This window comes from Gorilla gorilla, chromosome 11, assembly GCF_029281585.2.
Source record: "Gorilla gorilla gorilla isolate KB3781 chromosome 11, NHGRI_mGorGor1-v2.1_pri, whole genome shotgun sequence".
NCBI classification, from domain to species: domain Eukaryota; kingdom Metazoa; phylum Chordata; class Mammalia; order Primates; family Hominidae; genus Gorilla; species Gorilla gorilla.
The window spans coordinates 124123604-124148220 of record NC_073235.2 but is presented as its reverse complement, the minus strand read 5'-3'; the positions used below and the strand labels follow the sequence as shown (position 1 = coordinate 124148220).

At 40.1% G+C, this 24617-nt stretch overlaps 1 protein-coding gene across 2 annotated transcripts in view; it reads left to right on the top strand.

The window, feature by feature from the left end:
* EPHA4 (EPH receptor A4) overlaps positions 1-24617 on the top strand; it is a 154567-nt gene that overhangs the window by 113734 nt on the left and 16216 nt on the right. For both annotated transcript variants that reach the window (XM_055380551.2, XM_063695238.1), the window contains exons 6-14: positions 612-736; positions 1829-1988; positions 2941-3052; positions 12450-12508; positions 15020-15133; positions 15609-15794; positions 21497-21558; positions 22012-22221; positions 24339-24488. In XM_055380551.2, coding sequence (XP_055236526.1) covers positions 612-736; positions 1829-1988; positions 2941-3052; positions 12450-12508; positions 15020-15133; positions 15609-15794; positions 21497-21558; positions 22012-22221; positions 24339-24488 — 1178 coding nt within the window. The remainder of the gene's footprint in view (positions 1-611; positions 737-1828; positions 1989-2940; positions 3053-12449; positions 12509-15019; positions 15134-15608; positions 15795-21496; positions 21559-22011; positions 22222-24338; positions 24489-24617) is intronic.

The window sequence follows — 24617 nt, the reverse complement described above, 5'->3', positions numbered from 1 at the left end:
CGCGTGTTCAGAGAGACCAGAACTGCTTGATTTGTATTCACTATTTACATGGTTGTTTTCAGACTGATCTCTTACTGTGATTAGGCAGTACTTTTATTTATATTGGAAAGTATGTAAATTGTTTGCCTTTTGGCATTCCCTACAGTACTTACCGAAGACTTGTGCATTCTCTTGCTTGCATGAAATTAAAGTCCAGTAAGATGGCACTCATAATACTGGGAGGTAGGATTAGATGTAGCTTTACTGAGCTTAAAATGAGGTCTTCCAAAGGCTGCTATGGCTTACAAAAGGTTAAAAACCAGACAGCCTTCTCTGTACCTACAGCCTTTTATGAGAAATGTCTCTACGTGCTGTGGAAATGGTACTACAGGCCTGTGAGCCCACTAGGCTTTTACTTCAGAGATTCTCTTTTTAAGACAAACACATGCAAAAATATACTGGAGAGAAGGATGAAAATGATAAGCTTCTATACTGAAGAGTAAAATGGTCAAGGGGAAGACAAGACAATCTTTCACACTTTTCTTAAATAAGATGAAATTATTTCTGGCTACCACCAAAACCATTTATTTTCCTAAAGAAAATATCTTTTGTCTTTTGTTTTTTTCTAACAGCACCATCATCCATTGCTTTGGTCCAGGCTAAAGAAGTCACAAGATACAGTGTGGCACTGGCTTGGCTGGAACCAGATCGGCCCAATGGGGTAATCCTGGAATATGAAGTCAAGTATTATGAGAAGGTATTACTTGAGTGAACAACACTCCTTTCCTTTCTTCCTTCCTTCCTTCCCTCTTTGTTTCCTTCTTTCCTTTCTCCTTCCCTCCCTCTCTCCCTCTCTTCTTTTCTTCCTTCTTTCCTCAACTCCTTCCCATCCTCCTTTGCTCCCTCCCTTCTGTTTAAGTGCTAGCCAGTTGTAAGTCACGGAGTACCAGTGAATCCTCAAATCAAATGCATTTTGCTTCCCAATTAAGTATGATTATGAAATTTATCATTTACTTAGTTATCCTGAAAAGTAGAAAATAACAATAATGATAATACATTGTATTGTAATATAACTATATCTTTACTTTCTAGTAATGGAAATCAAGATAGCTAAGAAGTTCTAATCTATGAACCTTCTATCAGGGAGAGTGACTCATAACAGTTGAAATAATGATCTGTTTAAGTAGATCACTGCTATTCAGAATAAAGATGTGGGTTTTGATGACTTTTAATAGAAAGTCAGGGAAGGAAAATCACATTCTTCAGCCTCTTAAAGTTATAGAAAGGCATTATTTTTACAAATAACTTGTCTCTCTTACAGGACAGAATTTTGAAGAGAGCTATTTGCATTCAAGGTTGTCTAGAAAATGAACAGTTGTCTTCTTTTTCTTTTTAAAGATAATCACTTATTGGCTTCCTTATTAAAAGTAGAAAAGGGACAGGATTTTTCCATTGAAACCATGTTACAACACATTTTACATTTTCTAGACAGAAAATAGAAAAAGATAAGGGACCTTCTCACAGTTATTTCTTTTAAATTGCTGGGTGTGGAGCTAGAAAAGCCACCAACCATCATTTAATGTTCCTTTCAAAAAAAAAGAGTAGGAGGAAAGATCTGGATATGGTCAGCGTCAATAACAATCATACTGAATTTGCATTTCTTTCAACAAGTAAGAAGTAACAATAGTACTTATAACATCCAAGAGAATACAGGCTCCAGAGAGTTTATTCATCTCCATTTACTTTCAGTTTCTGAGTCGACTGGCTTGACTCCTTTAATATTGCACCTAGTAAGTAAGCAGGAGATTTATTTTGCCACCTTCCCCAATTTTATCTTGCCATGATGTAGGATCAGAATGAGCGAAGCTATCGTATAGTTCGGACAGCTGCCAGGAACACAGATATCAAAGGCCTGAACCCTCTCACTTCCTATGTTTTCCACGTGCGAGCCAGGACAGCAGCTGGCTATGGAGACTTCAGTGAGCCCTTGGAGGTCACAACCAACACAGGTAACAAGGACCACCCAGACTCAGTCACTTCTGAGGCTATTTTTATAATACAGGTGAATCCCATTACAGTGAAATCTAAGGAGTTGTCTGTAATTTTTGGTTCAGCAAACATTTTGCTGCAATGAATATGGCTTGAAATAAGTTAGCCAATGTCTGTAACTTAGAAAACTTCATGTGATTTAGAGAAAAGCATTTTCGAAATACTGATTTGTCTTTTCCTATGAATGAAAAGTGTTGCCTATTTTTCTCTTGTTTTGAGCCTTCTAGAAAGCATGAAAAATAGGATTACTAAACTGACAAATTGAGGGTTACATAGCTACCCTACATTAATATAGGGAATTTTCTCCCTGAGAAGATTAAAGAAGGCGCCAAAAATATTTTTTACCTACTTATTTCTAAGAATCATTTAAATCAAGTTACATAAGCTTTTTTTTTTTTAAAGACCCTTTGGACAAACATATCAAATCTTTAAGCATTGTGAGTTGGACTGACTGGTTGACTAAATTTAAAGTGCTTAAGAGGGGCCTACCCATGAACAAGCATTAGTGTCAGATACCTCCATCCCGGTAATCAATGAACCCAAATTGGGCATGTTTGATAAAAAGATGATAGATTTTTGACTTCAAGAAAGAAATGTTGTTCACAAATTATTAAATAAGAATAAAAGGAAAAGCAGAAGAGAAAGTAGAGTTGAATCTGAAGGGAATTGACATCCTTTGAAATTATCCAGCAAGGGTACAAGGAGGAAGTGGCTTTTGAACTAGGCAAAAATAGGCAGGTTTTTGATAGCTCTCGGGGAAGGAGGTACATTCAAAACTGCTGCCCTTTCTGAAATGTTCAAGTGTCTTTCTCTCTCCAAGTGGCTTCAGAACACTGAAAACTGTGACCCATTCAGAAGTTCTACCTCCTAAGACTTTCCCAAAGGTGACCCTTATGCAATTGTCATTCCCAGTGCCTTCCCGGATCATTGGAGATGGGGCTAACTCCACAGTCCTTCTGGTCTCTGTCTCGGGCAGTGTGGTGCTGGTGGTAATTCTCATTGCAGCTTTTGTCATCAGCCGGAGGTAAGCACTGAAGCCACTCACTGTGCAGCCCCCGACCTTCCCAGTGTTTATGATGGTTTTTTTCTCTTCCACACAAAGCTAAGGCTTTTGATTGCGTCATAAACTTGGCATCTGCATCCCAAGTTTCCTCCTTGTTGCTTTGATCTTCCCACACCCCTACCAAAGCTGCTAGCTGTACCCTGGTGGCAGGCTGAGAGGTCCGGAAGGACCCAGCTAATTGTAGGAAACAAAGCTGAAGAGCAAGCCAGTGGGAGATTTCTAGATGCTTTAAGCTGCCAGGTGTTACGTTTATCCCTCTCTTAAGCCTGGACTCACTGCCAAAGGCAAGAAAAAGCCCTATAAAACTTAGGCCCCAATTTTGAGCTCTGCCATTTGCCAGCTACTACTATATAAACCTTTTTGAGTCTTTATTTCTATTCTGTAAAATAGAGATAATTATTATCTGCCTCAAAGGGTTATTGACAGGAGAATTTTGATACGCAAAATAGATAATACAGCACACAGGAGGTGCTTCAGCATGATTTTGGTTAACAGTAATGGTCACTAAAGCAAAGAAATGGGTACTTCACATTCAGTCTCCCCCAGGAAAAGCCATCAGCCTTTCCAGAGAATCAAGGGATTTCTAGAGATTATCCCTTGAGCAAATCGCGGGCATGGCGTTGCTCTTGGAAATGAACCTGAAACATCTGAGCCCTTATCCTCTAAGTACTTACAATCTGACTTGATACTTAAAAAATAACCTAAAAAGGAGAGAGAAATAACAACAGATTGGCAGCATCTTCTTTTGAACCAGTTTTTCTTACTGTTTTTGTCTCCATTTACTCACTCCCATCGTCTGCCCAGAGGCTCCAGAGGAGTAGTCGTTGATATGTGCCCCACATCTGGGCCTTCTTTGTCTTTTATGTGTAAGAATCTGCCTCTTCCCTGATCGGCATCCCCATATACCATCAACTGTTTCACAAGATGGGGCTGTTGGTGAAAAAAAGGGCTAAGCCTGGGGCTGTCAAAAGGATCCTCTTAAATGTAAAGCTTTTCATTCTCTAGAAGAGGGAAGTAGTCCTAGGAAAGAAGTAATTCTTGCCCAAGTTGGTCGCATTGCCATAGTGGTAGGCTGAGCTGCTTCTGGCCCCACCAGTAGCTGTGCTTGGCCCTCAGGCCAGTGTCTGTTGCATTGTCCCTCTCTGCCTACTGATGATCTCACCAATGTCATAGCAATGCCTTTGGCTATTTCCACTGGCCTGGGCAAGCCACTATGCTTTTACTTTCCTCTGATATACATTATAATTAGAGTGGTGACCATATAATCTAGTTTGCCTGAATGGTCCCAGTTGGTACATGTATTTATTTAATTTATTTATTTTTTTCCGAGACGGAGTCTTGCTCTGTCGCCCAGGCTGGAAGTACAGTGGCATGATCTCGGGTCACTACAACTTCTGCCTCCTGGGTTCAAGCAATTCTCCTGTCTCACCTTCCTGAGTAGCTGGGATTACAGGCACACGCCACCACACCTGGCAGCTAATTTTTGTATTTTTAGTGGAGACACGGTTTCACCATGTTGGCCAGGCTGGTCTCAAACTCCTGACCTCAAGTGATCCGCCTGCCTCGGCCTCCCAAAGTGCTGGGATTACAGGCATGAGCCACCATGCCCGGCCATGTATTTCTTAATATCATGCTCCCATCCTCACTCTCCAAAGTGTCCTGGTATACAGGGACCAATTATGTTCACTCTAACATAACACAGTATAGAAAAACACGTTCTGTACAGGCATCTGTTTTACACTGTGTTCATTGCTTTTCATGCACAATCTATGAATAGGTATGTTTGATTAGAGTGATGAGTCAAATCTTGAGATGTTAAATCCACAATAAATTCTCATTTCTGTTTCTTTAATACACACACATACAAAAACATATAGACATTGGCATGCCCTCTATATTCTAAACAGCAGAATATCTCAACCTTTGGAAACTTAAGGTTGACCTGCATAGATTTTGAATTCCCACTGTTCTTTCCTTCCCTGGTATTTGATTTTGAAAGCCAATCAAGATGGCCCTCTTTCTTGTACATTGCCATTTAGTTTTGTATATGTACGCATGCTGTGCATATAACCACCGGGAACTGTATGCATTAGTATATAGCCATCTGATGGTGGGAAGCAAGGAGCATGTGGGGGAGTGTATAGGAATTATATGTGCTTTTTTGATTTTATAATTACATATTTCTGTGTCTGAAATGTTCACAGTATACAGAAATAATCTTGGTTGTTAGAAAATAAAGATGTTTAAAAACAGATACAATTCATTAAATACCTCCACCTCTAAAAATATTTGATAAAAATTCAGCACCCTAGGATGCTCAGAGCACTTCTCTGCAGAAAGTGGGCCTTGCCTTGTGTCTTGACCATCTCTTTGACTTGACTGGAAACATTCTCTAGTTGTAGTCCAGCTTTGCTTTAGATTTACTTTGCTTTTTTGTTTTTTGGTATAAGTGGCCCTAAATACAGCAGTCAAACTGGAGTAATGAGAAATAAGTTACCTCATTGTAAGTTTCCTTTGAATGTTCTGCTTAAAACATTGGCTTTGATGAAAAGAAAGGAAAAACACATGAAAATGTAATGCGGGGAGACAAGTTTATTAAAAGCCGTGACTACGGAAAATAGCATCCTTAAGCTTGATGACTTAATTTCCTCTCTGCTTTTATTGATCACTTTATTATATAAGGCAGGATTGATAGCAGGATGCATCGGATTTCCAATTATGAGTCCCCACCTTAGAGAATTGAGCCTGTCGAGTTACCTAGCGATGATTCCTGTCCCTTCTCCCCCATTAAAAAAAAAATGTCACTTCCCAAGGCTGATAAACAGTGCCTGGTGATTGGTCCTCAATGGATCACTTTTTAGAAAATGAAATGTCAACCCCTTGCCCTCATATTGATTCTTCTTTAGTGTCGGCCGTAAAGCTGTCATGGGAAAGGCCGCCTGGAGCCAGGTAGCTGACAGGCTTGCAGCGGCTCATGCACACTCAGCCAATTCTTCTCCTCACGCAGATTGTCTGCTCTGTTATCTCGGACTATAAATGTTTAAATGGGACAAGAACAGGTGAACAGAGAGGAGACAGGTAGTGGGGATGAAAGCCTGGCCCAGGCTTTTCGTGAGAGGACAAATGAAAGGTAGTACATGGTGCTGGCGAAATAATCTTGCCAGACTTCAGCCAGTAGTATGAGAAAGCAACAGATTAAACATCCTAGCCTATGAAATCTGAGTCATGTCCTTTGACGATGGGGCGGCTTTGTGCTTCTTAGAATCACTGAATGTTTATGCTGGAATGGATGCTACAAATAGATCCCTTATGGGGGTCCCCTTGAACTGACTCCCACTCTGCTCATGGCATGCAAGATTCCTAAGGAAGTCAATGGACAGAAACTCACGTAGTAAGAAAAGTTTCAGTCCTTCTGATGACCTCAGAGAGAAAATCGGCTTGGTGCTAATTTGTCATTTAAGAGGAAGCAGCCTCAGGCTCACAGTTGGTATCTTGCTAGATTTTTTTTATTGCAATTGTTTCATTTATTTCATTGTACACATGCAGCTTATAGGGAGAAGCCTGAGCCTAAGGCAAGCCAGAATAATCTACACTTTTTTCAGCGAGATCTACTTTTTTCTTTTGGCCAAATGGAACATGTAAGCATTTAGGGATCGCGGTGAAAGAATCAAACTACTAAATTTATAAAATACCTAAAATGAGATGTTATACGAGGCACATTGATTTAGCTATATTGTATATTTTTACCACCCACATTTATGTTAAGCAACTTAATTTTATATTTTCTGTAGGCATCTTTGATCTGTGTCTTTCTCATCACTCAAGATATAATTTCAGAATTCTTTCAGCTTTCCAGAGCACATAATTGTACTTGTTATCTAGATTAGTTTAAGGCAGAACACTTCTTGTACCTATGTGATGCTGTCCCTATAAATTTTATTTCAAACCACAAACAAATCTCTATTTGTACATTCTCTGCAGCAAGTCAACATTTCCACATTTATATATTTATATATTTGTGATCTCCACAACATAACCACTTTTCTATATTGTTTTTTTAAAGTGATCTTTAAAAGGACTGTTCACAATGACATCCTAAAATACAATTATAAGGTCATAACCTCCAAGACTAATGACTGAATCTATGCTAATTTTCTCTGACACCCTCTTCCCTTCTATAGTAATGATTTCATCAGGTTATCTCCAAAAGCATCACAAACTAGTATTAATTCAGATTATTTTAGGGCAGTGTTTTTTCCAAAACAGTATTACAGTATTGATTGATTGATTGAGACAGAGTCTCGCTCTGTTGCCCAGGCTGGCATGCAATAACTCAGTCTCAGCTCACTGAGACCTCCGCCTCATGGGTTCATGTGATTCTCATGCCTCAGCCTCACAAGTAGCTGGGATTACAGGCATGTACTATCACGCCCAGCTAATTTTTGTATGTGTAGTAGAGACGGGGTTTCACCATGTTGGCCAGGCTGGTCTCAAACCCCTGACCTCAGGTGAACTGCCCACCTTGGCCTCCCAAAGTGCTGGGATTACAGGCGTGAGCCACCACACCCGGCCCCAAAACAGTATTTTATTATTCAAATGTGAAAAACAATTTTAAGAAAAGTCTAGAATACAAGAATAGCCCCTATTTCTTAAAGGATAACTTGGTAGTGAGGGAAGGTATTACTGATAACCAGGCACATGCTGTTTTTATACGAACCTTCTAATGATTGCTAGTGACAGTGGGTTTCCATTTATGTTAGGGTTGTAAAGTACCCCTTTTACCTGGATAAGGAAAAAGAAGTGAATTGATTTTAAGAAAAAAATGAAGTGGTTATGGCAAAATTTATATATATATTAGGTACTGGAGGCCTAAAGAGATTAAACAAATAAACGAAGGTCACATGGTGAGTTAGTTGCTGATCAGGACAGGAATTCAGCTCTTCTAACTTCCAATACTGGGATAGATATATTATTTTAATATCTTCTTAACTGACAAAGTTGACCTACATAAAAAAGCTGACATTGGCAGTTCTATGGAACCAAAGCTTCAAGACTCTGCTAGTGATGTTGGTAAGATTTGTAATCTGTGAATTAATGTGCAAATCTATTGCACAATATAAAGTCAGAGTTTGCAAGTTAATTTTCTCTTCCTATTGAAGGTTAAGATATTCCACTTTGGAGCTAAGAGTTCACACAATGCTGAAACAGCATTGTGTGTTCACACACACAGGTTCAGCCTGTGCTACCACACCTGGTTAATTTTTGTATTTTTAATAGAGATGGGGTTTCACCATGTTGGCCAGGCTGGTCGCGAACCCCTGACCTCAGGTGGTCAGCCTGGGCCCTAATTTCCTTCCCTGGAATATTACAATCATGTGAAAAAGAAAACACTTAAATGTTAGCCTAATTCAGCTCTGATGAAGTCATGTAAATTCACACAACTGGGGGCAGATGATACCTCGGGAACATTTCTAAACAACTTGTGTGCAACCATTTCAACATGCTACTCATGAAAACCATTTAGACATCATTCGGTGCAAGAACAATGACAGCTTAAAGAAGGGGAAAAAGAAGAATGGCTGCTGTGAATCTTCATGGGTGATGCCGTTAAGTGCTGGAAAGGGACCTCCTAGAGCCATGCTAGTTACGTTGCTTTATTTTTAATATGCACTTTAGCTGAATAAATTACTTACCTTTTACTAATTAGTTTTGGAACAGTGAACCACATCAATCAAATCTGTCCACTTGACCAGAAAAGTTAGTAATTTAGTAAAAGCATGGTTTATGCTGGGCCCCTGCCTTGCTCCCCCTCTCTATTTTGTTTGTTATATTGAATAGTCAAGGTGCCAGGAACAGCACGTTGGTTGAGAGGGCTCACGCTGTTCTGCAACAATGTCTGTTAATACCCTTATTACCGTGTCCCTTGGACTGCAGGAGGGCTTAGTTCACACTCTTTCAAAGTTTCACCTGCAATGTGGGCTCTTTTCTCCAACTCCTGCGGCTGAAAGGGTCCATGTTTCCTTCTGGAGCATTCACTAACAAAACACTACACTCCTTCCCAGTTTTAATCAGCTTGTCCACATCTCTATAATTACAAAACCTTCAACAAAGTTTTCCTTCTGTCATTCAAGTGATCAGCCTGAGATGTCAGTTTTGAGTTAGGACTTCTTCAGGCAGTGTGGCTTCCTGCAGGCTGGCTGCCCCAGTGGTGAACTTCAATGGGCTTTCTTCCCTGGGATGATAATGGGCCACACTGTCCTACACTGAGCCAAGGCAAAAGGGCCATCAGGTGTTAAAGGTAGAACAGGACACAGGCATTTTTGTTTTCCAGGTATTTTTAAAAAGCAAACAGACTACTATTAGCCTTTCAACAGTAATCCTTGTGTTTTTTTTTTCAGCCATTTCCTGCAGTCTTAAGGGTCCTCTCCTCCAAATAACACTCCACGTAAAAAAATCTCATTTAAAAACACACCTTCACCACTAATTTAATTCCTCCTTCTATGTTTAGAAGTCTGAGGAAGGGACGGGCGTGTCGACCTTATAATTAATGACCCCTGTCATTTTGTATTTCCTCTGGCTTTGCACATATTTAATGAACGTGCTTGATGTAAAACAGATAAACGCTTTCCCGGGCAGCTTCAGGCCATGGGTTTCTATGGCATATTCCAGGTTTTTGTTTCATTAACAATTTTAAGTTGGTACCAAAGCTTTCTCACTCTATGCATTTGTTTTTCCTTCTTCAAAGGAAAGAAATTCAAATCAGTATTCGAGATCTTAAGTGGTTTAAAAGAGATACTTGTAATTTTAGATAATGCTTTTAGGAGCTCTGATAAGACAATGTTTCAGGCTGGCAGGACCATATCACACCCTTGGGACCAATCGATGGCATTTTCCTGACATAAAATGTTATTTTAGTAGTCCCTGACCTAACACTCTTATATTTCCTTTAAAAGAAGGGAAAGGACGGGGGTGGAGGGAGAGGAAGAAGATTGGAGGAGACTTCATCTTTTATAGAAAGTTGTTTGGCTTCAGGGTATTTAAACCTGTTTAGTTACTTCAATGAAGCAATGGATTTTAAGAGCAGTTGAATTCACTTTAAGTGAATGTACTGATATAAAATGTAATACTACTTATAATTAACTCTCACCAGGTATCCTTATGTAACTTATCTCCAGTAAGAGAGGCTCTATGAAGTCGTGGGCTGGATCAGGGCTTTCACAAAGTCCTGTACTTGCTAGGGGAGCACGTGGTGATCCTCTTGCTCCCCACCCCCCACCCCACCCCAGCTCCATGTCCTCATCTACAGGGAAACTGAGCATGTGTCTGTCTGCCTGGTTGCTTTCAAAGGGTTGTCATGAAGATGCAATTAAATAATAGATTCTGGCTGGGTGTGGTGGTTCATGCCTATAATCCCAGCACTTTGGGAGGCCTACGTGGGCGGATTACTTGAGGTCAAGAGTTTGAGACCAGCTTGGCCAACATGGTGAAACCCTGGCTCTACTAAAAATACAAAATTAGCCGAGCATGGGTGGTGGGTACCTGTAATCCCAGCTACTCAGGAGGCTGAGGCAGGAGGATCGCTTGAGCCCTAGAGGTGGAGGTTGCAGTGAGCTGAGATCATGGTACTGCACTCTGGCCTGAGCAACAGAGTGACACTCTGTCTCAAAAAATAATAAATTAAATAAATAAATAAATAAATAAATAAATAAATAAAAATAGACCCTTTGAAAAGTTAAATGCAAAGGAAAATGCAAGCTTATGATTTGGGACTGAAATACCGTACTTCACAGTTAGCTGTAGTCACTGGGTCTCTGTTTTGCTAAGTTGGTTCCTGCTTTTCAAACAGTTAGGGGAGGAGATAATATATGAGATGAGAGCACTTTGAAAAGTTAAATGCAGTGTAAAAGTGCAAGGTATTATTATTTGCCAGGTAATTATCCCCACGGAGAAACATCTGTAGGCTCTGAGGGTCTGATTGCTGAGCTGGTTCTTGCGCTGCTGACAATTGGGAGAGGAATGTGGGAGGGAAGGTTGGAGCGTGTGACCAGGATCCGCTGCCTCTCTGGTTGCACTGCCTGGCTCCTTTAGGTTCTCTGTTATTCTCTCTTTTTCGTAATCATCTGCCTTTCTACCTGTTCAAAGTTTAAGAGTTCAGGGTATAGGAGTTTGACAGGACCACACTGCCAAGACACCTGGCTTTGGGGGAATTTTTCCTTATCTCAGACTCTGTTTCTTTTTCTGTAAGAGTCTTGCCTTACCTTGTCTTTGAAGCTCTAAGAAAACATAGAATGTAAATTCCAGTGTAAATTGTACCTTTCTGACAGAAACATAAATGTATACATTTTATTTACTAATTTGGTCTCAACTTCCCAAGCTTTAGACAGCTGTGATATCAACGGAGTTGACTTTCTGATTCCTTTAAGTGATATATATTCTCCTGACTCACTATGTATATATATTCAAGATTTTTGATTTGCAAGGCTTGAGTTGATTTTCCAGTTTGTATAAGAGAGATATATACATTTCTGATTGAAGATTTATGTGTACTGAAGATTTCTAATCCACAAAGCTTTATAACAAAGCCAAATTTACGCTATTAAAAGTTGTAGGAGCAGAATGCCAGGTTTAAGACAATGCACCATTTTACTGAAAGCAAATTAGGCAAAGCAAAACAAAGCTTCTCATTTTTACCCTTGCTCATTTTTTTACAAATTAGGGAACATAATTCAGTACAAAGCAAATACTTACTTTTAAACATTTTGTTAATAAGTTGGGAATTTGTATGCAGCAACTGAAACCAGTGACCGCAAAAGTATTGTTTCAAGAGTATCATGTAATATGATAATGAAGTTTTGTGGTAGTAGTTATCTGGTTATAGCAATAATATTTACTATTACCTATCACATACTGAACATTATTGCCATTTGATTTACGCAGAATTACTCATGGAAATTTAATTTAGAATGTATATATACATATACACACATGTACATATATATACACACATGTATATTTATATAAATGGAAAAATAGCCAATAAACTTATCTTCAATAAGATAAATTTTCTCTGAGAGATTTTAAATTATAATTATATTATAAAATATTTGCTTTAACCTATTGTAAGACACCTCAGTTTAAAATTGTGGTTCAGAGGTGTCTGTGACTGCTTGAGCTTAAAACCATGACTCACTACCCAGGTGACAAGTATTTCATCTCTTGTAAGTCTCAGTTTTCTCATCTCTGAAATGTACATAGCATACCTGCTTGACTTACAGTAGCAAAGAATTTGTCTTATGGCATGTGTTAAAGGTTAGGTGTTTGAGGAAAATAATTCTCTTTTTTAAAAAAATTTTAATAGACGCAGTAAATACAGTAAAGCCAAACAAGAAGCGGATGAAGAGAAACATTTGAATCAAGGTACAAAAAATTGGATTAAAAAATTGTATTTTTAGAGAATGTCACACGTTTTCTAGTTTAAACATGTCCAAATAATATTTACGTGGCTATTAATGTTATATAATATAATATATTTATTCCTTATCCCAATAATGTACTTCCTGGGTATCAAACTGAAATGGGTGATTTGGATGGTGAGATTAAAGATGTGGGATGAGGTAGAGAAGTTTCTTTAGATTTTTACTTTTCCTTATTTTATCCTCTACCCTAAGGAAGTTATCAGTCTAGCTGGCTCATTCTTGTAGCTGGGTGGCAAAATTAAATGGGTATTTTTTTTAATCTAAGCTGGAAATTTGAGGAGGAGGAAAAGAATAAGAAATGTAACAGTAATTGCTACTTCCCAGGGAATGGCTATATGTGATATAGAATTAGTGACTGTTAATAAATTTTTAGTGGATTCTAATTTCGATGTTCCAAAGAGGTCAAAGAAGACATTAAAAGTGGCTCTAGAGTGACTTAAGCAAGGTAGAAGACTTTTTTTTTTTTTTTTTTTTTGACGGACTCTTACTCTGTCGGCCAGGCTGGAGTGCACTGGCATGATCTCAGCTCACTGCAAGCTCCACCTCCCTGGTTCACACCATTCTCCCACCTCAGCCTCCTGAGTAGCTGGGATTATAGGCGCCCGCCACGACCCCCGGCTAATTTTTTTGTACTTTTAGTAGAGATGGGATTTCACCGTGTTAGCCAGGATGGTCTCGATCTCCTGACCTCGTGATCCGCCCGCCTCGGCCTCCCAAAGCGCTGGGATTACAGGTGTGAGCCACCGCACCCAGCCAGTAGAAGACTTTTAAATGGACAGTGGTTGGTGACTATCCAGGAGAGCTGTCCACTAGAACTTTCTGAGATAACATTGTTCTATATCTGCACTGTCCAAAATGTAAGCCAATAGCCACACAAGCTATTGAATACTTGAAATGTAGCTAATATGACTGAGAAAGTGATTTTTTTATTTAACTTATTTATATTTAGATAGCCTCATGTAACAAATCACTCACATGTTAGTGCAGAAAGATAGAAGAAAGATTGGCTGGGCACAGTGGCTCATGCCTGTAATCCTAGCACTTTGGGAGGCCAAGGAGGGCAGATCACTTGAGATCTGGAGTTCGAGACCAGCCTAGCCAACATGGCAAAACTCCGTCTCTACAAAAAATAACTAAATTAGCCAGGCATGATAATGCACGCCTATAATCCCAGATACTCAGGAGGCTGAGGCACGAGAATTGCTTGAACCCAGGAGGCGGAGGTTGCAGTGAGCCAAGATCCTACCACTGTACTCCAGCCTGAGTGACACAGCCAGATTCTGTCTCCAGAAAAAAAAAAAAAAAAAGAAAAAAAATAGAAGAAAGAGAAGGACTGGGAGTAACAAGACTCATCTTGAAGATTTTCTTGGCTATAGCTTATAAAGTGATGAGGGAGATGAAGTGTCTAACAACTTTCCATTTATTCACCTCGTTTCCTCCTAAAATCATGTTTTTTAAATTTTTACATGGGATATATGTTTTTTTAAAAAGCTGATCTATTAAAAAGAAGTAGCAAGAAATTGCCAGTTTAAGGAGCTTATTCCTAACCAATGGTGCTGGGATGAGGACAAGACCTACAGGCTTGGAAAGTCAAAGGGACTGGGCCAACTGGTGTCCTTCATACCCTCTGTGCCCCAGTGCCCCAACAGCTCCAGGAGGGAGAGGTGCAAATGCCAGGACAAAGCTTTTTACAATGACTTCTGCCTCTTGGCCCAGATATCTGTCACTGGGCTGCCGGCAAACACATCTAAATTTAGTTTATGAGTAGTATGAGATATGGCTGAATCGTACTTCCTGATGTCTAGGCTACAATGGTTATCTCCAGCTGAAACTTTCTGGCAAACTTGAGTATCTTAGCTTATGACACCTTCTTTCCAAACCAGAAAAGAAGTGGAGGTCCACTACAGAGTCTGTATTCTCAAATCAACTAGCTGATATTAACCTTATTGTCTACTTTAACTTAGGTTTAATCTAATTTTGTTAATTGTTGGTCACATATTTAATTCATCCAGATATTGGGCAAAATGTGACACCATGTGGAAAGAGCTGTTTGAAATTAAAATGCTTCTATTTCCTTCCCTAAGGGAGGATAACTGAAAGTAGTGGGTAGGACTTCATGCAAAGGCAAGGGAGCTATGAGCAACTACTTGGGACAATAGTATTTAGCTAACAGAATCCAAATTTCCTCCATGGGATGGGTTGTTTTAAAAATCTTGTCCTTGAAGTGTGAAGACATTCCAGGAAGTCAGTAAAGCTGCAGCCTCTTAAGTAGCTAACAATATTTTGTTTACCCACTAATGAAAACCAGAGCAAGAATTTAACCGTTTTCCTATGTCAAGACCGTACAGCTAACTTGACTTTTCCTATGTTTGGTAATTTTAGACCCAGACTATTTATGTTTACTAGTGGTTCCTTAGAAGTATTCAGCCAACTTATCATGTTTATCACTTAGGTGTAAGAACATATGTGGACCCCTTTACATACGAAGATCCCAACCAAGCAGTTCGAGAGTTTGCCAAAGAAATTGACGCATCCTGCATTAAGATTGAAAAAGTTATAGGAGTTGGTAAGTGTCTGAGTGTCCATCTGCTAATGAGTCTGTTTTCTTGGTGGATGTTAAATATGTGTGTGGATTACGTAAATGCTTTTGTGAGTATATTATATGTGTGTATATACATGAAATTTCCTTTTTTTGAGTATAAAATATCATGTGTTATAAAGAACTCTAGTACAAATTTTGATTTTATTCTTAGAGAGAAACTTAATGCGATCTGAAATCAGATTGATTGCATTCAAAAGATTTACTCTGTTTCTTACTAAGATTTTGTGTAGGTTTTTTGCATTAAGCCTTAGTTTTCTCTAATAAAATGGGGCTAATAGTAGCATCTACTTCAGGGTTGCATGGAGGATTTTGTGAAATAATCTATGCAAAGCACTAGCACACGGCCTGGCATGTAACAAGCACTCAAGGAATGTTAGCTAGTATTCTTTCATCTTGAATGTGTTTCTGGTCCATCATAGATTCTTTTTCTCTCTCAAAGGTGAATTTGGTGAGGTATGCAGTGGGCGTCTCAAAGTGCCTGGCAAGAGAGAGATCTGTGTGGCTATCAAGACTCTGAAAGCTGGTTATACAGACAAACAGAGGAGAGACTTCCTGAGTGAGGCCAGCATCATGGGACAGTTTGACCATCCGAACATCATTCACTTGGAAGGCGTGGTCACTAAATGTACGTGGGTCACCCCCTTTACAAAGCCAAGCTAGAAGTTACTGGGAAATTAAACACACATTTTCTTTCCAGGGAAATGACAGATGGCGCAGACCCACTGATTGCTAATAGGAGGAAATCAGTGCAGGACAAGTCATTAATCTTGTAGTCAGCTCTAAATGGGTCTTTGGTTTTGGCTGGATACCCTATCTCCAAGGCAGCTTGTGTGAGATTTTAGAGAAATTAATATTGCAGATTTTTGGTATGCCATGCCATCCTTCAGATATTTGCTAGGCCAAACTGATTGTCATAGGGTAGGCTCAAGCAGATGGTAAGCAAAATAAAATTTAAGTACTTTTCCTATAAAGCACAACAAAACCTGGCCACACCTTGTGCTGGAATCTTTGGTTCCAGATGCAGAGAGTGAAGCTTGGGAATCTTGAATATATTGCGGGATTTGCTTGTCTGCTCTGCCTGATTTATGGCTGTTGCAGTTCAGCACCTATTTACAGTAACACCTGGTTGAACTTTCCTTTTTTAGTCCGTTAGCATTCGCTGAGCCTGTGAACCACGCTTCGGTTAAAATGCGACACAGCTCAACAGATGCATTTTGTGAAGCAAATCCTGAATAAATCTGTAAGGCTGGCTAAGACCAACTTATAAAGTGCCACATAGACAGCACAGCTGAGGCAGTCCCTGTTTAAGGTGGCTGTGTTCCAAGAGCCCTCATACACACTACAGTTACTACAAGTCAAGGATCTCGTAAGCCTGGGGCTGTGTCCCCTGGAAAGCCAAGGCTTTTCTTCTTTGATTCAAGGTGTCTGTGGAAAGCATCTTCAGTCAGCATGTGCAGAGTAATGGCAATATAGCCACCCCAGTGGAGGGGAGCAGTCGGAGGAGGGTAGGTTAAAGAGAAAAACTGATGCTGGGTATAATCACTCATACCTGTAGTCCTAGCTACTTAGGAGGCTGAGGCAGGAGGATCACTGGAGCCCAGGAGTTTGAGGCTGCAGTTGAGATGGGTAAGTTTCCTGGACCCCTCGTGGGACTTGTAATGGGGTGTGACTTGTTTTGCTTGGCCACCAAGCTCAAACTTCTTGTAGGAGGGGGAGCACACAGTTTAGCACCTGCAGGAGCCTGGGCAAGTGGTTGCTAGTGACCTCTGGAGCCCCAGGTGTATGTTACAAATAATGCTCTTTTAGCAGTTGTCATCCACGGATGGCTAAGTGTTAACCAGCTCAGTGGAGAGTCGGGGTGACAGCCTTTTTCACCCTCCCGTCTTGGTACCTGGGTTCCTGTCCGGTGTCCAGGAAGAATCAGGTCACATGGACTTGAAGGATGGTGAATGTGTAGGTTTTATTGGGTGATGGAGGTGGCTCTCAGCGGGATGGGGAGCTGGAAAGGGGAAGGAATAGGAAGATAATCTTCCCCTGGAGTTTGACTATTCCTAAGCGAACGCCCATGGTTTCCAGGGTTGAAGGTGGGGCCTTTGCAGGGAACCACCCTCTTCTACCCAGTATTTCCCTGCCGCCTGTCCATATCATTCCTAGTGAGCTATGATAGTACCACTGCACCCCAGTCCAGGTGACAGAGGCGTCTGGACTCTATTTTTTTTAATAGAAACCTGTCTCTACTTAAAAAAAAAAAAAAAAAAAAGAAAAAATGAGACACTAGGCCTGGGGCAGGTGGCTAGTAGGACACAAAGTACAAAATCTTTAGGAAGAAGAAATGAGGTGGTTACTAAAATGGGAGAGAAAGTACACACTATGCAGCTCAGGGGTCCTCAAACATAAGAATCTTCTGGAAAGCTTGTTAGGACAGTTTCTTGGGCCTCCTCCTCAGAGGTTTGATTCAGCAGGTGGTGTGCGGCCCGCAAGTTTGGAGTGCTAGAGAGCTCACCACAGGTGAAGCCAATGCTGCTAGTATGGGAATCATGCTTTGAGAACTATTGGCCTGGGGACAAATGACCTCGTACCAGCTCTGCTGCTTCTAAAGCTTATGACCTTGGACTACTTGTTCAATCTTTCTCTTTCAGTTTTCTCATCTGTAAAATGGAGGTAAAAAGAGCATTTGCCTTATAAGGTTATTTTGGGGATGAAATAGAATACTTAGAGTGGTTAGCACGATAGCAAATTTTTTCAGAAAATACCTCGTATGTGTTCAGTGGTGCTATTATGTCTTAAGAAGTAGGTACATCTTTCCCCATCTTCAGAATCTTTCAAAAAAAAAAAAAAAAAGGAACCTTGGTGAGAAGGGTATATAATTTTCTGCCTAAGGTGAAGGCTATAATTAGCATAGAATAGCTCTATTTGCTTTTTGAGATTAGTTTTACAGACAGGATATTTTTCTGTTGCCTGTGGCCTTCAGGGCCGCCCAGAGCCCTTCACTACTTTAATTAAAAGATAACATTCCCTTTAAATACTTGTGCAGGTCCGTTTTCTAAAAAGGAGGCTCTGTTCAGCTTAGGGTGTTTTTCCTGTCGCAGACAGTGATTTTCCTAGCACCTCTGCAGAAGAGAGAAGAAACAGGGGATCTTTGTATTAAAGTCCCACCGCGCCTCTAAAACGCGTAGCTATTACAGCTGTAACTGTTATAAACGACTGGATGCATTTGCATAATGCAGTTGTCACTGAATTAAAATGATTTAAAATTTCTATTGGAGAAGCTATTCCCTTCCCCCAACCCTTTCCTCCCCACTGCATCCCTGCCTAGTGCAGGGAGGGAGACTCCTCTATCCAAGAGCCCAGCCCAGGCCTATTTTATAAGCCCCTTTGCTTATGGAGACATTCATCTTTATTTCCCTTGTAGAGCTCATAAAGGATCTGACAAATGGATACTTTTAATAAACAGAAAATGGAATGCAGAAAATTTGTGAAGATGGTGCCAAGAGTCCGACTAGGGAGGTGTGAGGGTGAAAGGGTAGAGTGGAAGCGTGTGAATTCATTACCAGCAGTTACTTGAGTAACTTTTTAAATTGGCAGGAGGACCATAAATTCTCCGCATGACCCTCACTTTTGGATCCTCTCCTGTCGTCTCCACAGCTCCAGAGGGATCTGGTGAAATGCAAGGAGGTGTTAATGCACAGCCATGAGAGGCTGCCCTTTCTCGTTAGTTGACAAAGTATCTTTTGATTGAGGCAGGTTGATTAAAACTCATTTAGGCACATTTGTTCTGTCAGAAGACTATGGTCACAAGCTGGGCTTGGTGGCTAGCGCCTGGAATCCCAGCTACTCAAGAGGCTGAGGCAGGAGGATCCCTTGAGCCCAGGAGTTCAAGGCTGCAGTGAGCTATGATCATGTCACTACACTCTAGCTTGGGCCACAGAGCCAGACCCTGTCTCTTAAAAAAAAAAAAAAAAAAAAAAAAAAACTCACCCAGGCTTGAGTGCAGTGGCACGATCTTGGTTCACTGTAACCTCCGCCTCCTGGGCTCAAGTGATTCTCCTGTCTCAGCCTCCCGAGTAGCTGGGACTACAGGTGTGCACCACTGCATCCGGCAAATTTTTTTTTTTTTTGAGTAGAAAACCCTGGTCACACACGTAGAGGGTAAATGAATCTGAGAACTAAGCATTACCTATTTGTATTGATAGAGAATGTGCAGACACACCCCTGCTGGCATAGAGAAAAGACTTAAAAGTGGTTTTATGCACCTTTGGTCTGCACCAAGATTCCCACTTTTTCTACCAGCCTTCTTTCCTCACTTGAAAATAAAATGTCCATGGTACCATTTTCTAATGCAAAAGTGTTTGCCTCTGAGTGATTTCTTAGACACAACACCAAAAACTCAAGCAATCAAGAAATATCACAAATTGATATATTGGACTTCATGGAATTAAAAACCCACTCTTCAACACTTTTGCCCCTAAAGTTAAAAATTTCCCCATCCCCTATATGCCAGAAATTATAAGCTGATGGAATCACTGGGTGGAAAATGTATTTCTTTAGAATAATTATGGGTGCTTTTCAGCGGTGAAATATTTCTGTCCATTTTTCTAGACTGAAGTCTAAATAATCAGCAAATGCAGCAACAAAAAGTGTGATTTTTTTATTTTTATTTTTATTTAGAATGACTCTCACTCTGTCACCTAGGCTTCAGTGCAGTGGCATGATCTCGGCTCACTGCAACCTCTGCCTCCTGGGCTCAAGTGATTCTCCTGTCTCAGCCTCCCAAGAAGCTGGGACTGCAAGTACATACTGCACCCGGCAAATTTTTGTATTTTTAGTAGACACGAGGTTTCACCATGTTAGCTAGGCTGGTCTCAAACCCCTTGCCTCAAGTGACCCACCTGCCTCGGCCTCCCAAAGTGCTGGAATTGCAGGTGTGAGCCACCGTGCCCTGCCAGTGTGAATATTTTTGGTATGTCAAACTGACATTTTATTTGCTTCCAAAGGAATATTTTAGGGACCTGTTTTATCCTTCTCTTAGAAAAAACAAAACAAAACAAAACAAAAAACACCTCATGATTCCCACCCTCCACTTGCCAACAATACCCTTTAGAAAGAAGGAATTTCAGACCTTGAGCCTATTGCCTGTGATCAAGAAGGTAAAGAATGGTTCTTATGTCCTAAAGTCCTCAGAAAGAGGACTTTTGTGAAAATCTTGTTTCCACCTCATTCTGCTCAGAGCTTAAAATCATTTTTATTTCTTTGCAGAAAAAAAAATAGGTGAGGGGAATGGGGGAAATAAGGATGTTCTAGTATTGAATTTAAATTCCTGTCTCAGATGAAATAATTTTCTGAACCTTTCCTGTGACTGTTCTGGGTTTTTTGTTTGTTTGTTTTTTGAGGTAGGCAGTTTAAGGAATCAGACCAAAGCAAGTTTATTCATAGCTAGGGAAAGTGAAGAGAAAGGACAGAGGCCCTGAGCTGAGCAAGACAGTGGAGAGAAGTCGCATGCTTGTTTTTTTGTTTGTTTTTTGAGACGGAGTCTCTGTATCGTCGCCCAGGCTGGAGTGTAATGACGCAATCTCGGCTCACTACAACCTCGGCCTCCCGGGTTCAAGCAATTCTCCTGCCTCAGCCTCCTGAGTAGCTGGGTTTACAGGTGCCTGCCACCACGCTTGGCAAATTTTTTTTTTTTTTTTGTATTTTTAGTAGAAACGGGGTTTCACCATGTTGGCCAGGCTGGTCTCGAACTCCTGACCTGAGGCAATCCGCCTGTCTTGGCCTCCCAAAGTGCTGGGATTACAGGCATGAGCCACCAAACCCGGCTGCATGCTTGGTTTTAAGACTTGTCTGGGTAAGGAAGGATTCAACATAGCTACTGCTCCCTGAAACATGGATTTCTCTAAATAAAGAAAAGAAGTTTATTGCCTATTGACCTCCTTAGCTTCTTACAAGTGGCTCTTCTGAGGACAAAATAAATTAATTATCCTAAAGATTATTTCTGCATTGAAACAGGCCTCCCCATTTATCATTTTCCCCTTTTGCTTGAGAGAGCAATTATCCATTCATATGCTCCCTGGATACCAGAGGCCACTTTAGTTAAAGACCTTGTCAACAAGCCACCCAAAGGGTTAACTATCCAGATGGAATTTAAACCTACTCGTCCTTTTAATATTTCATTCCTAGCTCCCCACAGCTGAGGCATAAGCTTGGCTTGTTTTAATTAAATTAGATCACACAAGACAGGTGTCTTGGCAGTAAAATTGTGCACAGCCCATTTTTATCTCATTAACTGCAGCGCTCATCAAAGGTTTGTGTTTTTCTTTCTGAAAACTCTAGGTAAACCAGTAATGATCATAACAGAGTACATGGAGAATGGCTCCTTGGATGCATTCCTCAGGGTATGTGACTACTTTATATTAAACCCAAGAATGTTGGTATTTAGAAAACTCCTAACAAGAGTCCTTGTATTTGTTGTGTTCAGTGGTATTCGTGGATTTCTTTTAATGGGCAAAGAAAGAAGAGGAGAAACGGAGAATGATGTGATTTTTAAGGCTATTAAATAATCCATGTTCAACAAGGGTAGTTTTTGATTTATTCCTGTAATGTGGAGCTGTTGGAGCCGTAGATTCATTACAGTTGGATAATTTCCATCTATCACAGGAAGCAAACCCAGCTCCTAGGGTACAGTCTACTAGTGAATTAGTGATTTTGGTCAGAAAGGCCTGGAAATAATGTTGAGTTTCATTGCATACCGGATACAGATACCCAAAAAGATTCAAGTAATAAATGTTTGGTGAGAATTAACTTGGCCTAATGCTAATGGGATTGTTCCTCACTCCTTTTCTATGCAGAAAAATGATGGCAGATTTACAGTCATTCAGCTGGTGGGCATGCTTCGTGGCATTGGGTCTGGGATGAAGTATTTATCTGATATGAGCTATGTGCATCGTGATCTGGCCGCACGGAACATCCTGGTGAACAGCAACTTGGTCTGCAAAGTGTCTGATTTTGGCATGTCCCGAGTGCTTGAGGATGATCCGGAAGCAGCTTACACCACCAGGGTAAGAAAGATCGGTGACATCTGGGCTTTCACTCTGGTGAAACTGTTCCTCTCTTCTCACTTTGAGATTGAAGCCCTTTGTAATTTTTTTTATTTTTTAAGTTTTCTCATCCCTTGAAGCCTCCTCATATTCCTGCATCCATTTTTAAACCATGTTTCCAATAAAAGAGGGATTTTGAAGCTGACTGTAGATGTATGACCATATTAACAGCCACAAACTAGAAGCAAAATGAATTATCTTTCCCTCTATTTTTTTGGGGGGGGGAGGGCAGGGGGAAGAAAGTGCTAATGAACAATAAGATGGTGTATTAAATAAAAATGAGCTAACTGAGAAGCAAGCATTAAGGATCAGTTTACACAACAAATGATCAATTACTGAGAAAATCGGGAGGTAGCTTCACTTATTTATTTTTTTGCACTTGTATTTGCCTGCCTGTCTTCCTGCCTCTTTCTTCCTTTTTTTTTTTTTTTTGTTGTTGTTTTAGGTTTTGTATTTGCCTTTTTTCTATTCTTTAAAAAAAATCCTCATTCTAAATGAGACAAAGCAATGTTTCTAGTTGGTTGGCTACCAAATCTCAGAACGTATATACAGGATTTATAAAACATTTATACCATGCAAGGTTTTCTAGTATCTAATGGCCTTCATTTCACCACTGGTAGATAAGCGGGGATTAGGACACAGTTAAGAGTTTTAAGTACACAGTTAATGGCTATGCTATCTTAGCTCCACTATCTGAATATAAAATACTAATGGACTAAACACAGAATCATAAAACAGTTATTGGCCATTAACACTGACACTGTTAAAATCAACACGAAGCTGACAGTTACCAGCCATTTTCCCCTTTTGACACTCCTCATTTTGCATCTGCAATCCCAAGCAATGGGGGTTTTTTGTTGCTGGTTGGCTGAGCTTTTTTTGGGGGGGTGGGGGCAGGGGGTATAGTATTCTATTTCTTTGGCTCCAGTTTTGATTCTTATGCTTGTCCTCTTTTGAATTCCAAGTCCATTCATTTAGAAAAGAATAGATCTTTGTGAATGTTGAAGATCTTTTATTTTTTCCCAGTAGTTGGAGAAAGAAAAGTTAAAGGAGGCTTCTAGAATGATACATTTACATAGATAAAACCTTAGCCAAATATTTAAGCAGGGGGGAATGCAGTACAAGCGTCCTTCTGTGTGTAACAAGGATGAATGCAATACACTGGGTTTTCAGAGTTTACTGCAATGTATCAAAGCAATTTCCAGTACAATTTATTGTCCTGTTTCGTAGCCCTACCTAAGAAAGCAAAGAAACCTTTTAAATGATAGCCCTGGGGATACCTCAAGGGTCTGAATTAGACTTGAATTAATTTCCCCAGGTGGAACCCTAGGACATTGAAAACCTGACTGAAAACACCTTATACCTAAGCATAAACAAACAAGACATTTGAGGCAGAAAAAAAAAGTGCGTTTTGAAACTTTTCCTGGGTAATATTCACTTGCTTTACCATTTTACAAGTCTTTTTTTTTTAATTTAATAACAACTAATATCCTGCCCTTACTCCATTAAAGTCATTAATAGCTCTAGTATCTGGTATTATTTGGCTTTCTCTAACGGCCTATTTATCATATCATCCCCTAGCTATTGGACATATTTCTCATGCTGTATAAGGGGAGGTAGACTTGTGTGATGGATAGAAATGTTCATATTTAAATTCCTTCATTCATGATTTTTGAAGCAGTGTAAGCATTGCCTTCCTTTGTGCTCCTGGGTGAGAGAATCCAACAAAAAATCAAACAAATGTCAGCTACATATCACTGATACCCCGTAGATAACATGTATTTTGTAAAACCTGAGATTTCTTTTTTTCTAGAATATTGCCTTAAGCAGAGCTCAGATAATAGGTAGGCTTTAAAAACATAATTAGATTACTTAGTCACTTCCCTGTGAGTAAAGAAAACATAAGAGAACTGTGTTAACCTGGAAGACTTGCGTTAAAAAGAACAAGTGTCTTATTGTTTTGAGAGCTATCTCAAGAATGCTGTTGTCCTGCTTGGCTAGCAGGAACTACATTCAGAATCTAAAATGGCACATCAGTGATGTACTTAAGGAATAACTTACGGCTCAAATGTTCACAGGGTGGCAAGATTCCTATCCGGTGGACTGCGCCAGAAGCAATTGCCTATCGTAAATTCACATCAGCAAGTGATGTATGGAGCTATGGAATCGTTATGTGGGAAGTGATGTCGTACGGGGAGAGGCCCTATTGGGATATGTCCAATCAAGATGTAAGTCTCTACGTTCTGAAATATATTTTTTCACATTGAGATTCAGGAAGTTCTGCATTACTGTATGATGGAGTGGGCACGGGGTTCGAAATGATACATTAAATTCAAATTTCTTAATACAGATATATC